The sequence below is a fragment of the Salvelinus alpinus genome, chromosome 26 (assembly GCF_045679555.1).
Source record: "Salvelinus alpinus chromosome 26, SLU_Salpinus.1, whole genome shotgun sequence".
NCBI classification, from domain to species: domain Eukaryota; kingdom Metazoa; phylum Chordata; class Actinopteri; order Salmoniformes; family Salmonidae; genus Salvelinus; species Salvelinus alpinus.
This window is the reverse complement of record NC_092111.1, coordinates 18,588,073-18,605,975: the sequence shown is the minus strand read 5'-3', so window position 1 is coordinate 18,605,975 and position 17,903 is coordinate 18,588,073. Positions and strand designations below refer to the sequence as shown.

General features: G+C 43.3%; 1 protein-coding gene across 1 annotated transcript in view; it reads left to right on the top strand.

Annotated features, from left to right (window-relative positions):
• Positions 1–1,206: 1,206 nt before the first annotated feature.
• The window catches only part of LOC139554864 (protein FAM135B-like), a 47,391-nt gene continuing 30,694 nt past the window's right edge, over positions 1,207–17,903 (top strand). Inside the window, exons 1-3 of the mRNA XM_071368083.1 lie at positions 1,207–1,652; positions 11,007–11,103; positions 14,829–14,908. Coding sequence (XP_071224184.1) covers positions 11,027–11,103; positions 14,829–14,908 — 157 coding nt within the window. The 5' untranslated portion in view covers positions 1,207–1,652; positions 11,007–11,026. The remainder of the gene's footprint in view (positions 1,653–11,006; positions 11,104–14,828; positions 14,909–17,903) is intronic.

Below are 17,903 nucleotides of genomic sequence, written 5' to 3'. Positions count from 1 at the left end.
TGGTTCTCAATCAGGGACAGCTGTCTATCGTTGTCTCTGATTGGGAATCATACTTAGGTAGCCCTTTTTCCCTCCTTTCAGTGTGGGTAGTTATCTTTGTTAGTGGCACCATAGCCCTGTAAGCTTCATGGTTGTTTTTCCGTTTGTTGTTTTGTTGGTGACATTTACTAAAATAAAGGGAAAATGTACGCTCACCACGCTGCACTTTGGTCCACTTCTTTTGACGGCCGTCACAACCAATACATCTGTTATAGCCTAGTGTAGGAACTGTGAGCTATGAGTTGCCTGGCCCTACATAGTAAATTAACTATATGCAGCCAGTCAGTCTCAATGTCAGCTCTGATGATGATCTTGCTAAATGCAGGACTTCTGTTTGAGAGAGAAACACATATTTCACTCCGCAGGTTCTAACAGCACATACAGATAACTATATAGATAACTACAGGAAGTGTTTATACCTTTACCAGATGGTTCTAGATGCTTCTGGTCACATGACTCTGTCTACACACCTGCAATCCCTCTTCTATCAGACGCATGGGGATAATGATGGGTAGAACCTGTTAGAAATTAACGCTGGGCTCTAAGCTAAGGCTTTATACTACAGAGAGGGGAGGGGGAGGGATGGGGGGGGTGTTTGTGAGAGAGAGAGAGGATGGAGAAGAGTAACCATGAAAGTGGAAATGAGTTGCACAATAGCCTGCTGACCTACAGATGTTGAGCCGCTGGGGAATGTTATTACTGGTACCGGACATAACTCCTTGACTCCGAGGAACCTGTCATGTGACGTCAAAACGTCAATAGGCTATACCTGTGTAGGCATCAGATCATGGAACAAACCCTGAGCGTGATAAGATTTATATCTCTGTCTGTTTATGAGTGCTCCAACCTGTTAAAACCAGGAATTTGTATTTAAAAAAAAAAGTTTTCACTAGATTACTGTCATTGTTTTGGAACACCCCTCTTACTTCTTGTGTTTCCTGAACTCATAACTCCATGACTCCATATTTTGCTTCTCAATCCCATAATAGTCTAGTTGTTGTAGAATACACTGAACTAAGAAATGCTAACAATCTAATGACTGTAAACATAGCCTATTGTATTTGTGTTGATAGTGATGGTGAAAGGTGTCAGGTGGACTCTTTCAGTGTTTAATTTCACAGCCTGCGTTGACGTCAGCCCGTCAATTGTAAGCACAGTGCACAAGCATGCAGCAGCCACGGCAGGACACTGGCCCACCCTGTGCATGCTGACTGTTACCATTCTCCCGAAACGATGTGTCAACCTCGACAGAGGATAAACACGAAGCTAAACCACGAGACAGGCCAGGCGCACCACTTAGACAAATTGAACATTACTGCCATGATGGGGGAAACGTAAGCTAAGCTAGGAGGCTGACTTCTAGTGTTTTGCACTGCAGAAGAAGAGGATACAGGGGCTGAATGGATAACCATGGCAACAGCAGCAGCAGCAGGAGAAGCGGTGAGCAGCAGCTTACAACAGCGATATAACGACTGAATACAGACAAGGCATCATACCTCCGTAGATCTGAAAGGCAAGGGTCGCTGTAGGTTGTGAAGCCAAAGCCTTGTGGATATTAGACCGTGGTGGACACTGGTTATTGCGTGGGGATTCGCAGCGCATCAGTGAGGAAGGTAAGGTTTGTTACATTGTAGCTAGCATCCTCATTGTCCATCACAGTGCAGTGGGACAGACAGAGAATATTACGGGCCGGCTGTTTCTTGCTGCTGTATTGTGAAACTGAGAATGTTTTGACAAGGTTGTAACAGACCTGTCCGCTACATTGTTGCCAACGCGCCAGCTCATAATTTAGTTGTGATTAAAAGGTTGATGAGTCTATAATAGCAGCGTTGGCTATAACAGCATCACTAAAATACTAACAGTAGAACGTTGTGTCTGCCACACACGCACCCACCGCTCTCACTCACTCACTCACTCACTCACTCACTCACTCACTCACTCACTCACTCACTCACTCACACACTCACACACTCACACACTCACACACACACACACACACACACACACACACACACACACACACACACACACACACACACACACACACACACACACACACACACAGAGCAAATCATTTTATGGAAAGCATTTGGCAAACCCCCATAGCTGCTTAGTGGAGGGCAGGTGCTTTGTCTGCTGCACACTGCATGCAGCTGTCCGCTTGGTGAACAGTCTACTTTCCTAGCACCTCAGCAGGCCCCTACAGCAGATTCCTGAAGTGGTAAAACAAGGATTTTCCAGCTGACTTCAACCCACCCAGGTCCATCCGCTCCGGGCAAAATGTAGTCAGACCACATGGGACTTTCGTGTGAAGACAGCATTGATGTTTCACACAATCTGCTGTTAGACAGATCTTATTCCACCTCCATCAACCCTCCAACCACTGTACCAACAGACCCAACCATGGTACTAACAGCACACAGGTCACAGCAATATTATGTTCCTTGGCTAGTTGGATGACTTGATGAGGTGAATTACTATGATATATTATATTAGAGCCTTTGGAGAAATGTTACACATTGTTATCAGCACAGAACAGAACTGCAAGTTCAGTAAGTCACTGCAACCCCCACCCACTCGTCACCCTTCCAGAAATGTGTGTGTGACTGTGATCTAAACTAGTATTTCTAAAGTAGCTAATGATCTGAGAAGAACTTGGCCCAGAGTTCACTATCACATGATTTACATAATCTTCTCTCTCCGTTACACAGTCAGTTAGCCTCTCCCTGTATCACATGTTTTTGCTGCGGCTCCCTTCCTTACTGGGTCCTTTTTCCTAGGGATTGGGACTTTTAAGAAGCGGGTAGTTCACACATCTCATACAGATCAGTGTACAAGTCCAGCATAGGCCTACTGCTATTCTTGTAACTCAACAATACATTTAGGCAAATTTGTCTTTAAACCAAGAAAATAGCCATTTAATGTATTGTGTGGCATAGAGTATAAGGATACCAGTGTGCTGGAGTGTCTATTCTGTGGGACGATGTTGTTGTATTCCAGTATGTTCTATTTATTTGTAGGGACGGTGTGTTTGCCTTTTATTCTAGTCTGTTTCATGAGATGGAGGTTCATTATGAAGTGAGTGTGTGAGATTAATTTCCTGTCATGTGACGATGTTGTGTAAACATTCAGCCGGTTGTCATGACACTGTGACTGTCCTAGGATTACGCCTACGCTTGGCCAGTTGTCTCAGTTATGCCTCTCCAAATACTCACTCCAAATATAGGCAAGTAGCTATAGTAGGCTGCTATACTCTGAATAATGTCCCCCTCTGATCCTGAGATATTTGGTTATACTCTCAGAAGGGGAAAAATAGAAGGTAGCCTACCTGCAGACTGCAGGTAGGAAAGTCTGTGGTGAAAAATAACATTTTAATCCATATTATTGTGCTGACCTTAATTTTTCTAGACTATTTCAGGTCTACGAACTACTCGTAGGCTAATGTACGAATACTACGAGTGTACTGGGTTTTGTCCTTATTTCAGTTACTGAAATGTCAGTCTATTTGCCAGCTGAACATACAAGCCAGGTCAGTGAGAGAAAAGCCAGGAGCTTGTTGTCCTTGCTGTGGTTGAGAGAGTAGTGGTGACCAACTCAAGTCCCCCATAGAGCACGAGCGTATAAACTTTAATAGCCTCATAGAGCCCCAGCCTCAGTACTGTAACCTTTAAAGCCTCATAGAGCACCAGCCTCAGTACTGTAACCTTTAATAGCCTCACAGAGCCCCAGCCTCAGTACTGTAACCTTTAATAGCCTCATAGAACCCCAGCCTCAGTACTGTAACCTTTAATAGCCTCATAGAGCCCCAGCCTCAGTACTGTAACCTTTAATAGCCTCATAGAGCCCCAGCCCCAGTACTGTAACCTGTAATAGCCTCATAGAGCCCCAGCCTCAGTACTGTAACCTGTAATAGCCTCATAGAGCCCCAGCCTCAGTACTGTAACCTGTAATAGCCTCATAGAGCCCCAGCCTCAGTACTGTAACTTGTAATAGCCTCATAGAGCCCCAGCCTCAGTACTGTAACCTGTAATAGCCTCATAGAGCCCCAGCCTCAGTACTGTAACTTGTAATAGCCTCATAGAGCCCCAGCCTCAGTACTGTAACCTGTAATAGCCTCATAGAGCCCCAGCCTCAGTACTGTAACCTGTAATAGCCTCATAGAGCCCCAGCCTCAGTAGTGTTATAGTACTCTGCATTAAATAGTCATCTGAAAGTGTGTCTTTAACCCAAGCAGGTGGCACTTTGTCATGATTAGGGTTTAATGATTTTTACCTGCAGGCTCATCAGAACGGCAGAATATGGCCACAAGCAGCAGCACATTAAAGGGTCTATTGTAATTGGACTTCAGAGCATCCCCATCAGCTACTAGCATGGTAAATGATGAAGAGCATTTTAGGGCTGAACCCATTTAGTCGACTGGTCGATTGTTTGATCAAGGTCGACCGAGATTTCTTTGCTTGAGCAGTAACAAATAAAAACATGAAAATCATGGTATACAAGACACCTGTCTTATTGGTGCCTGTCTGAGTGGACTGGTCCATGTTGGAGGCTGTGGGGATGGCACAGTCCATCAGTCTAAGACATGTGCTACTGAAATTGTATATGGTTAAATTATGTGAGAACAATGGTGCAACGCTAAAATAAATGATATTATTTCAAAACAAATGCACTTTCTCCTGCGTTGGATAGTGGTCGCTGTCCGCGGTTCTGAAACACATCAGTGCACTGTTGAATTGGCACCTTTTCCTCGACCATGTTGCTATGTGCATAATAGCAAAGTTTACCAAAGTTTGCCTTATTGCCTAAGAAAAGTGAGGAGAGAGGAAACCACATAATGAAACCCCATAGCATAGGATATGCTATAGGTCAGGCCCTATTGGTCACGTGCATCCGATGCATACATGTGTCACATAAAGAGAGCAAGGGTTGAGGGAATAGGGAATGTTTTTCCTAAACGAATGAGGGAGTTTGGTAACAGAATGGCTGTAATTATGTTGCAGCTTAAGCATCATGGACAGTGCGATAAACACTTTGATGTTCTGTGGTGGTCGCTGCAGCAGGGAGAAGAGAGAGACAATGGGTGCTTGTCACAGTCACTTGCTGTCTTTTTTTAACACGGCGCAGCAAGTCTGAGCCCGGCCTGGCACAATCACATAAATTGCTGGTCAGACTCCCTCTAGTCATCTGTGTGTCTTAATTATTTAATCAAACAGTGTAGTTAACACATCAGATAAGCTTAGTGAAATTAGTTGATTTGACTAAAACACATAGGATGTATCTATGTGTGGAAAAATACACGTTTAAAAATTCAGACCAATCAATTTGTCAAAAGAACAGAAGACTCTTGGTCGACCAAGATTTGTTTTAGTCGGGGACAGACTTAGAACATATTATAGTGGACAACAATCTCCAGGTCTTAGTATTCTGTCTAGACTTCATCTGTCTTAAGTGGATTCAAAGTGAAGGTCTTTTTGAATCACAGAGGATCTGAGTTTTAGACTTAGCAACAACCTATCTGGCTTATCTTGTACATACAGTAAGCGTCATTTAACTGACTATAGGGAACATTTTGATTAAACTGAGAGATCCGGTGAGACAAAGCCACAGCAGTTGACCCAGCCTGAGCAGTGTAGGTCAGAGACAATGTGTAGCTGGAGCAGTGTAGGTCAGGGACAATGTGTAGCTGGAGCAGTGTAGGTCAGGGACAATGTGTAGCTGGAGCAGTGTAGGTCAGAGACAATGTGTTGCTGGAGCAGTGTAGGTCAGGGACAATGTGTAGCTGGAGCAGTGTAGGTCAGAGACAATGTGTAGCTGGAGCAGTGTAGGTCAGGGACAATGTGTAGCTGGAGCAGTGTAGGTCAGGGACAATGTGTAGCTGGAGCAGTGTAGGTCAGAGACAATGTGTAGCTGGAGCAGTGTAGGTCAGGGACAATGTGTAGCTGGAGCAGCGTAGGTCAGAGACAATGTGTAGCTGGAGCATTGTAGGTCAGGGACAATGTGTAGCTGGAGCAGTGTAGGTCAGGGACAATGTGTAGCTGGAGCAGTGTAGGTCAGAGACAATGTGTTGCTGGGGCAGTGTAGGTCAGGGACAATGTGTAGCTGGAGCAGTGTAGGTAAGGGACAATGTGTAGCTGGAGCAGTGTAGGTGAGGGACAATGTGTAGCTGGAGCAGTGTAGGTCAGGGACAATGTGTAGCTGGAGTAGTGTAGGTCAGGGACAATGTGTAGCTGGAGCAGTGTAGGTGAGGGACAATGTGTAGCTGGAGCAGTGTAGGTCAGAGACAATGTGTAGCTGGAGCAGTGTAGGTCAGGGACAATGTGTAGCTGGAGCAGTGTAGGTAAGGGACAATGTGTAGCTGGAGCAGTGTAGGTGAGGGACAATGTGTAGCTGGAGCAGTGTAGGTCAGGGACAATGTGTAGCTGGAGGAGTGTAGGTCAGGGACAATGTGTAGCTGGAGCTGTGTAGGTGAGGGACAATGTGTAGCTGGAGCAGTGTAGGTCAGAGACAATGTGTAGCTGGAGCAGTGTAGGTGAGGGACAATGTGTAGCTGGAGCAGTGTAGGTGAGGGACAATGTGTAGCTGGAGCAGTGTACTGTAGGTCAGGGACATTTAGCAGCATCTATTAAATTCTATGGTTCAATGCCATTCATTCAGCATGTGGATTCTTTGTTACCAGGCTGGTACACTCTGTGCAAGCAGACCCACACATCTCGTCTATTGCTATGACTAACACACTACTGTACATTCAGCAGGCTTTTTCACGTCAATAGTCAACTTTGAAATGGAAGCTGATGGCTCAACAGAGTAGTAGAGACGAGATGGTAAGGAAGATAATAATAATAATAATTCCCTTATTTCTACTGAGCTTGTCTGCCTGTGGTGATGATGATGAAGATGAGGAGAAGGATGACGATGAGGAGGAGGATGATGATAAAAAATTGATTTATTTGAATTTTATTGCAAACATGTAATACCCTTGAAACTGTTTGTGTTTTTGGATCACAGAGATCCTATCAAAGTTCTATGTAATTCTATGGTCTGGAGATACGGTGCCTGTGACTTATTTACATTCAATTATTGATCAATTTCTGCCTCGGTTGATTAGCAGGGGAGACAATGCAGCCTCCGCCATATACAGTACTTCTGCTGACAGTTAGCATGATCTAGCGGTTACACTGGGATTGTGTGTGTGTGTGTGTGTGTGTGACAGAGAGAACGAGAGTGAGAGAGAGAGAGATTGACTGATATGCAACCTCCTGTGTTTCTGTAAGGCACACCGTGTTCAGTCCCAGCTGTAGCCTGTATATGTCCCAGACAGAGAGATGAAAATGCAGAGCTCCTTCTTTTTACTCAATGTGAGACAGCTGACAATAGCTGACTAGAAATGGGCTCAAGTGAGACTTGGGAAAATGTTGACTAAACCAAATAAATTACGCATTTTCCATTGTGTAATAGACTTTAGACAAAATAATGTAGAATACAACACTGATGTACAATACAGCACTGATGTACAATACAGCACTGATGTACAATACAGCACTGATGTACAATACAGCACTGATGTACAATACAGCACTGATGTACAATACAGCACTGATGTACAATACAGCACTGATGTAGAATACAACACTGATGTACAATACAGCACTGATGTACAATACAGCACTGATGTAGAATACAACACTGATGTACAATACAGCACTGATGTACAATACAGCACTGATGTACAATACAGCACTGATGTACAATACAACACTGATGTACAATACAATGTACAATACAGCACTGATGTACAATACAACACTGATGTACAATACAGCACTGATGTACAATACAGCACTGATGTACAATACAGCACTGATGTACAATACAATGTACAATACAGCACTGATGTACAATACAGCACTGATGTACAATACAATGTACAATACAGCACTGATGTACAATACAGCACTGATGTACAATACAATGTACAATACAGCACTGATGTACAATACAACACTGATGTAGAATACAGCACGGATGTACAATACAACACTGATGAACAATACAACACTGATGTAGAATACACCACTGACATAGAATACAACACTGACATAGAATACAACACTGACATAGAATACAACACTGACGTAGAATACAACACTGACGTAGAATACAACACTGACGTAGAATACAACACTGACATAGAATACAACACTGACATAGAATACAACACTGACGTAGAATACAACACTGATGTAGAATACAACACTGACATAGAATACAACACTGACATAGAATACAACACTGACATAGAATACAACACTGACATACAATACAACACTGATGAACAATACAACACTGATGTAGAATACACCACTGACATAGAATACAACACTGACATAGAATATAGAATACAACACTGACATAGAATACAACACTGACATAGAATACAACACTGACATAGAATACAACACTGACATAGAATACAACACTGACGTAGAATACAACACTGATGTAGAATACAACACTGCTGTACAATACAATGTACAATACAACACTGATGTACAATACAATGTACAATACAACACTGATGAACAATACAACACGGATGTAGAATACAACACTGATGAACAATACAATGTACAATACAACACTGATGTACAATACAATGTACAATACAACACTGATGTAGAATACAACACTGATGTAGAATACAACACTGATGAACAATACAACACTGATGTAGAATACAACACTGATGAACAATACAACACTGATGTACAATACAACACTGATGTAGAATACAACACTGATGTACAATACAACACTGATGAACAATACAACACTGATGTACAATACAGCACTGATGAACAATACAACACTGATGTAGAATACAACACTGATGAACAATACAACACTGATGTAGAATACAACACTGATGAACAATACAACACTGATGTAGAATACAACACTGACATAGAATACAACATTGATGTAGAATACAGCATACTTTACACAGCAGCACAATATCCTCCACATATTCTCTCTCCACCAACTGTTCGAGGCTGCTGGGTCAAGGCTCTGTGTCAGGACAGGTCACTGTTAATATGACCCACGGACTGACACAGCACAAACCTCAGTTCCCTATCATAACCTTTATTAAAGTAGCCAGTTTGGCAGGGGGGTGTGTGCGTGCATGTGTGTGTGTGTGTGTGTGTGTCTGCACACGCAAGTGTGTGTGTGTGCCTGCCCCCTCACATGTTCATGTAACACAAGAAGTCATGTCAGCAGAAGGCAGCAATGCTGTGTGACATATATCTTCCTTCCCTTTAGCTGGTTTTCAACAGCAATGGGATAATGGACCACACAGTAGTGGAGAACGAGGCTTTGTTATTGTGTTTCTCTTGCTTACTTCTGCGTAGTTGCTTTACGGCGTCAAATTATTGTTATGATCTGTTATCCCTTTGTTTCGATGTGTCTGTGAAGCTAGAACAGTCTAAATGGGGACAAACAGCTTTTTGCATGGTTTTTGGAAGTAGATGTTAATGCAGATCATGTCACATAGCAAATGTGATGCTTAGTTTACTGTCCTACAGGCATGGCTATGCTGTTGTTTCATTGGCTCAGTTGGTAGAGCATGGAGCTTTCACTGTCAGGGTTGTGGGTTCCAGTCCCGTGGTCGTCTATATTTAAAATGTATCATCTGTTAAATGGCATATATTATTTAATTTGGTATAGTTATTAAATGGGGATCAAACAAGCTCAATGATCAACTTTTGAGTAACTGTGACTCGTTAGTAGAGGTTTTGCATGTCAGCCTCTGGGCTTTAAATCGGAATCAAAACAGACAATAAACACAACGGCTACTATGTTACTATAGGAATGCAGTGCGGTAACAATCTTACCCATGCTATTGCTAACTACTTCTACTACTATCATGATAAAAGGCACTCATGACAAGAAGGCTAGAATTCTTTATTCGTGACTGTGAAATATGTGGTTGTTTTAACTACGTAAGTTGAACGCACTGACTGTAAATCGCTCTGGATGAGAGCGTCTGCTAAATGACCAACATGTACACGTAAATGTCTTAAAGAACACAGACTTCAACATGATATCGTTATGATTAGAAAACACATTAAGAAGTGAATGGAGCAGACGGTTAGATTGTTTGTCAACACTTTCCGTCCCATCAATTTATAACCGTTTTCTAAAACTTCATGGCGGGTGTCTCTCTCGCCATTCATCTCAATGTTTCATGCTGAGGTTGTGTGCAGTCTGTTGAGTGTTGACTCTGTGAATAGCTTCCTGGGAGATGGAAGGACCAAGGCAAACGCTTCCTGAATGACTCATTGTTTGTCTAATTAGAAACCATGGTGGATGAGTGTGTGTGTGTGTGTGTGTGTGTGTGTGTGTGTGTGTGTGTGTGTGTGTGTGTGTGTGTGTGTGTGTGTGTGTGTGTGTGTGTGTGTGTGTGTGTGTGTGTGTGTGTGTGTGTGTGTGTGTGTGTGTGTGTGTGTGTGTGTGTGTGTGTGTGTGGGGGTGGGTGTGGGGGTGGGTGTGTGGGTGTGTGTGTGTGTGTAGAGGAGCTTCTATATCCAGTCTGGGGTTTCCTCCCTAAATGCCAGTGTCCTTCTCACTATGAGGCCTCCGAAGGTCAACAGAGTCACAGAAACACTACAGTGAAGAAGAAAAATGACAGTGTTCAATGATTAGATGATAAATGTCAATTTTGATTCCTTGTGAATGCTTTTTTTAGTTGTTTTGTATGAAAGGATACTTCGTTGGCCATGAATTCACTGATGAATCATGAAGGTGCTAATGGCTTTGTCACTTCAATCATAAAACAATGGGGGTAGTGCAATAGAGCATTTCCCAGTGTGTTCCTCACACTACAATACAGTATGCATCCAGATGTGTCTATTGTGACCCCATTTTTACCCATCTTATATTGATTGATATATTATCTTTCCTCTCTGCAGGGGATGACCTGGAACGTATCATGTCTGAAGTACAGGGGACGTTGGAGTTTTCCATAGAGCTGAACAAGTTTCACAATGTGGATCTCTTCCAGAGAGGGTGAGTGTAATGGAGGTGGATCGGTGAACCCCACTCCTGTCATGAGTAAACTTGCCTTGAGACCTGAAGACTGCCCAAGCTAATCATTAGGCTTTAGTTCAGAGGGCTAACACACTCCTGTGGCATGTAGGAAACTTGGGTTGAAACAGTCTCCACCTGTATCTCTGGCTGCTTCATAGTTCCTACTTAATACCCACTGACAGTCTCCACCTGTATCTCTGGCTGCTTCATAGTTCATATTAATGATAAAACGGACAGTTATTATTTAGAAAAGTGTCATCTTTATGCCGTACAGTAGGAGGTGTTTGAGGACAGATATGGGCCTAATAGTACGCTACATTGGGAATGGGGTGCTTCTGGGACACAGACACGAGGTAGAATAGGGTCATCTTTATGCCGTACAGATACAGTGTATCTGCTGAGAGATTATAAAACCCGGGCATCTGGCTAGCCTGTGGGATGTGACTCTGGCTGACTGAATGGCCAGCTTTACCCAGATTAGATTTTCCTGGCTCCAAACAGGACAGGGAGGGCTAAAGCTTTGGAAAAATATAATCCTGCTTAGCTGAGCCTGAGTGCACTAATATATTTATTCTTATGCATGTTTCCGCCCCGAACAGCAACAAGGAGGAAGTAGGTCTGATCGGAGGACAGAACAGAGGGAGAGAGAGTCAGAGACTCCTGTCCAAGTGACTGCTGGTGTAAAGAAAACACAGTCATTGGCTATTGTGAGATAAGGAGAAATGTACAAAGAAAGACCATTAGGTTAAACATCTATACAAATCTTATATACAGCCCTGAAAAAGCTATTCCCACGTACGTTTTATACAAACCCTATAGAGGAGTGATTGCATTAAACGAAAGTCTGTGTTTGATGTTTTAAACCAGGAGAGGGTGATAAGAGCAGCGCAGGCCTTTTAGTTGAGCTGAACGGATGGCGAATTAGTCACGTCTAACGTTGCTCTTGATGCTATAATCAGGTTTGATTGATAATCCTGGCTGTAGTTTCTAGGAGCATGTCCATTTGAAGTCCATTTGAAGAGCCGATTGCCAATACATCTCCAGTGTGTGATACCCAGAATGCACTCCTTCAACCATGAAGAATCTGTTTCTGACGTTCTAACTAGTACAATTAATGAACGTCTCCACTTTAGTTTTGATTGGAAACGTGTTCATATGTCAATGATGCAGTGCATGATATCAAGACTAACTACAGGTATACTGTATATCATCCATCTCTTGCTTCTCTCTCTGTTATCTTTTCCCCACAATACACTCTGACTCGAACCATAACATGTTCTACAATGGGTTTCACACAGTCGCGCTGTGATCTGCCTTTAACCTTTTTCGGGAACTAAGTCTATACCCTTGTTTATCAATCTCCAAAACCTTTTCCCTGCTTTTCACTGTCACGCCTCCGTTTCCCAGAGGCGGCCGCTCGCTAAAACCCTGATGATACCATGTCTGTTCACAGCTAGGCTCTGGTCTCTTTCATCGCCTTCCGATGGGTCTCAAATCAAATCAAATTGTATTTGTCACATGCGCCGAATACAACAGGCGTAGGCCTTACAGTGAAATGTTTACTTACAAGCCCTTAACCAACAATGCTTTAAAAAGTTAAGAAGAAAAATGTGTTAAGTACAAAATAGATAAGTAAAACAATTATAATAAAATAAAAGTAACAAATAATTAAAGAGCAGCGGTAAAATAAAAATAGCAATAGCAAGGCTATATACAGGGGGTACCAGTACAGAGTCAATGTGCGGGGGCACCGGTTAGTCGAGGTAATTGAGGTAATATGTACATGTAGGTAGAGTTAAAGTGACCATGCAAAGATAATAAACCGAGAGTAGCAGCGTAAAAGAGGACTCTGGGTAGCCCTTTGATTAGCTGTTCAGGAGTCTTATGGCTTGGCGGTAGAAGCTGTTAAGAAGCCTTTTGGACCTAGACTTGGCGCTCCGATACCGCTTGCCATGTGGTAGCAGAGAGAACAGTCTATGACTAGGGTGGCTGGAGTCTGACAATTTTTAGGGCCTTCCTCTGACACTGCCTGGTATAGAGGTCCTGGATGGCGGGAAGCTTGGCCCAAGTGATGTACTGGGTCGTCCACACTACCCTCTGTAGTGCCTTGCGGTCAGAGGCCGAGCAGTTGCCATACCAGGCAGTGATGCAACCAGTCAGGATGCTCTCGATGATGCAGCTGTAGAACCTTTTGAGGATCTGAGGACCCATGCCAAATCTTTTCAGTCTCCTGAGGGGGAATAGGCTTTGTCTTTCCCTCTTCACGACTGTCTAAGTGTCTTTGGACCATGTTAGTTTGTTGGTGATGTGGACATCAAGGAACTTGAAGCTCTGAAACCTGCTCTACTTCAGTCCTGTCGGTGAGAATGGGGGCGTGCTCAGCCCTCTTTTTCCTATAGTCCACAATCATCTCCTTTGTCTTGATCACGTTGAGGGAGAGGTTGTTGTCCTGGCACCACATGGGCAGGTCTCTGACCTCCTCCCTATAGGCTGTCTCATCATTGTTTGTGATCAGGCCTACCAGTGTTGTGTCATTGGCAAACGTAATGATGGTGTTGGAGTCTTGCCTGGCCGTGCAGTCATGAGTGAACAGGGAGTACAGGAGGGGACTGAGCACGCACCCCTGAGGGGCCCCGTGTTGAGGATCAGCGTGGTGCATGTGTTGTTACCTACCCTTACCACCTGGCGGCGCCCCGTCAGGAAGTCCAGGATCCAGTTGCAGAGGGAGGTGTTTAGTCCCAGGGTCCTTAGCTTAGTGATGAGCTTGGAGGGCACTACAGTATTGAACACTGAGCTGTAGTCAATGAATAGCATTCTCACATAGGTGTTCTTTTTGTCCAGGTGGGAAAGGGCAGTGTTGAGTGCAATTGCAGGGGACACAATGTGTTTTTACACAGAACCACATCCATTCACACTCCAATACTGAAAGTGATCTTTGAAAGATTCTTGTTTCACTGCAATTTTCATACCCATATCTTTTTTTACAAAGGAATGCTGTATGTCAGCATTTGCAGGATGATAATAGTATGCATGAGGTCATTCTAAATGATAGTATTGGGGATGTAGCATCAGTTTTATCAGCTATTGTTCAGAGCTCTACTACCGTTGACCTACAGTACAGACAGCAGCAGACTCCACTGAATGGATGTGCATTACGATGAGTCATTTCTTATTTATTTGCCATTTTATCTTGTCCTTGTTAATAATTAAGGTAAATTTGTACAATTCCTTAGCAGCTGTGTTTAACATGACAGTGCTAGCCCCGGGTCTGATGTCATGGAGAGCAGCAGTTCTTTCCACTCCATTATGGACATTGATTTCATATGCTATAGTATGTGTGTGGTATGTGTAGTGATGCATAGCACCGGTATGTGTGTATTAGCTATTTGCAGACGCCATATTTTAATTTGATCATGTTGTTGTTAAAGGATTTTTCCTGCACATCATGAAATGCAAACTTGTAATGTATTTGCGGTTTAAAAAGGCTTCTAAGGTTTGTAATCTCGACTTTAAAATGTCCGACTTGATTTGCCCTAATAAAAAATGGATCGACCCCTACAAAAGATTTCCATGAATTATAATCCACATAATAATTCACAGTTCCTGTTGCTGCAGGTATATTGCTCTGCAGTAGCGAACTGGCTCAAATGATTATCCTACATCTGTGTAGTAACTGAATGTATTGTATCGTTTTCTCCCTCCAGATTCTACCAGGTCCGAGCAGGGCTGAAGGTCTCTCCTCGCGTACCACACAGGTTGATAGCAACAACCCCAGGGAATACAGGTAATGTTCTCACATTGAGTTAAATCTGAATAACGTTGGCTGTTTTTAATGGACAGTTTGAACTTTGAAGCAGCAGTATGTTTTCCATTTGCGGTAGATTGGGCCAGGAGTTTTTCCCTGAGCAGGTTCTGGTCAGGTCATGCTGAAAGATACCATAGATGCCATAGAACAGTTTCTTAGTTTTACAGATTCTAATTCTCACACAAATGTATCTCACTGATTCCAGCAATGGGCAGGAGGGCAAGACCCACACCAGCTTGTAGCATACCGAGACTTCTATACAGGTAGTTTGAGTTCATGCATAACATGCCAGTGGTTGGGACACTGTGTCTATGCAGTCTGTTAGGCCAGGGACTGTTGTGGGTTGAGTGTGAGATGACTTGTCTGACAGAGAGAATGTTCTGGTTACCCTGCTACATGATTACGATCATCTTCTGTGATCCACATTCTTAGCCCCAATGACACACATGCTGAAGTACAGTTTCCTTTGATGTTTCTGAAAACAACACCTGCTTTTTATTGCATTTGGCCACTGAAACTACAGTGTAGGGGAACAGTAGTGTGTTGGTGCTGTGTTGGAGCCTTGGTCTTGACTTTTTATCAGGGGGCTCAACGTTTTGGAGGAATTAAGTCTGTACCACATGCTAGCTGTGTGCATGGCCCATATTATTCATGTTTCTGATGTGTTATACCATCTGGTTAGGCCTCATACAACTAACAGGCCACCATTAGCACCTAACTATGGGTGCGTCGGGGTTGCATAATGTGCAGGAATCTGAGACAGCCATGAAAACAGCCTTCTTTGTCTTAGAGGTGTGAAACTAAAAGGTTTGTTGAACATATCATTGTTTTGACTAATGATTTAAACAGTGCAAGTGTCTCAGCTGGCTTTAATACATGCAAATTAATTTGTACTGCATTGAGTTAATGCATGTTCTGTACCAGAGAAAGTAGCCCCTCTCTTCTCGAGAAGATACAGCCCCACAGAAAGAGAAGGGACAAAGTTCCCATTGCCACCAAGTGTCTCTGTCAAGGTGTCAGTGTGCAGCGGGTAGGACGGAGTCAGGTGCAGGACACAGAACTGAGTAAAAACGTACTTTACTCGAAATATCACAAGATAATTCCACGCAGGGAAAATACTCCAGCTCACACAAACAATGTGACCACTTAACAAAGAACAAACACGCACAAAACCATGTGCGAACCAGAGGGTTAAATAGGGAATAAATAATAACGTAATGGAAACCAGGTGTGTATAATCAAGACAAAACAAATGGACAATGAAACGTAGATCAGTGGCGGCTAGAAAGCCGGTGACGTCGACCGCCGAATGCCGCCCGAACAAGGAGGGGCACCAACTTCGGCGGAAGTCGTGACAGTCTCCTGCCTGTTTTACATTGTCCCAAACAATCGGTTTAGGGGTGTGAACGTATTCACAAGAAGATCAAAGGATTTTGTTGTAACATGACAGAGTTAAATGACAAGAGTTAAAACAGAGGAAAGCTGGCATTGGACACACCAAAAGAGAAGTAACAGTGTGTTACTTCTAGCTGACCGCTTCATCTCGTGTTCTCTGTTTAGTAGTAATAAGCCTTGTTGTTATTGGTGGAGAGTGTTTTCTTCTCTCTCTGTGAGGAAATGTGAAAATCAGGCTGATGAATCTGGCTTCAGTGCGTGATGCGGTTTCTCCCTTTGTGGTGCATTACAACTACACTTTTGTTGACTTCAGTGGCCGTTACTAAATGTTAGTGTTGAGAATATATTTTCTCGGTGCGCAAGACTGTTCCAGTAGACCGGGCTGACACACACTGTCATTGTACTGTACTGTAGTCCCGTCAGCATTAGCAGACAGATCTGGTCCCCTGGATAAGCAGGAAGCCATATCCCAGGCGTCTCTGATTTGCTGTAATAAAACATCTATTATTAGTTCATTATGATTGGAACAGGACGCAGGGAACAGTGTGTGTTTGGGTAAGTGTGTTCATGGTTCGGGCTGTAAAAACCCTTTGTTGTGTTGGTCTGACCCTGACGTTGAGATGTGACACTCAGGCATTTCTTCAGACCCTCCAGCCACCTGCTCCTAGCCTCGTACTGACTCTAATAATCTGGATGTCACTCTGACCTCTGTGGGGAAGTCAGGGAGGCATTGATCCGACCAATGTGACCTGTTGTATGGTGGAGCTTCACATGGTGCTATGCGGTATAAAACAGCATAGTATTTTACTCTATCAATTTGTGAAGTACAGAGCAGTATATAATGAGAGGTTAGCTGCATATTTAACTACAGTATGCATTAGATCCATTATATGATTGGATAGGAGAACTGCGTAGAGTGGAGGGCATCAACTTGAACGACTTTTCAGCATTTAGCGCCCATAACATGTCTAGTCTGTTGTCGATAATGTTTAGTTTATTGTCCATAATATGTTCACTTTCAGCAATAATAGGGTGTTGTGATTATCTCTGCACTGCCAGATGATTAAATCAGCAAATCATTTGCTGTAGTGCAGAATATTCATATAGCCTAGCCTAGTATCAGGATTCCCTGCACACACACAGTGCAGCAGTGCCATAGTATCTGTACACATTGAGTGTCGCTAGCTACATTGCAGCAATGGAACGTACAGTAACATTACAGTATGTATCCATATTCTAATTGGAGGGCTTAGCCGCAGTCCCCTTCCCCATCTCCCTCCCCTCTCCTGCAGCTCCTCCTCTACAAGGTCACGTATTACGGCCAAAAGCCTCGCAGACAGACAGGACAGACAGGGCTCCCAGACATGAATTCCCCAGCCAATGACACGCTCCGTTCCAGCCAGCCAGGACAAAGACATTTATCAACCACAGAGACTTGGGAATTGATCCACCCAGAGCACTGTGGGAAATGAAAGTGTTGTATACTTGACATTTCAAGCAGACAAATGAAAGGTGTGACGGATTGTCTCGCTTCTGAAGCCCAGCCATTTAGTGACTATGATTCATACAGACAAACATT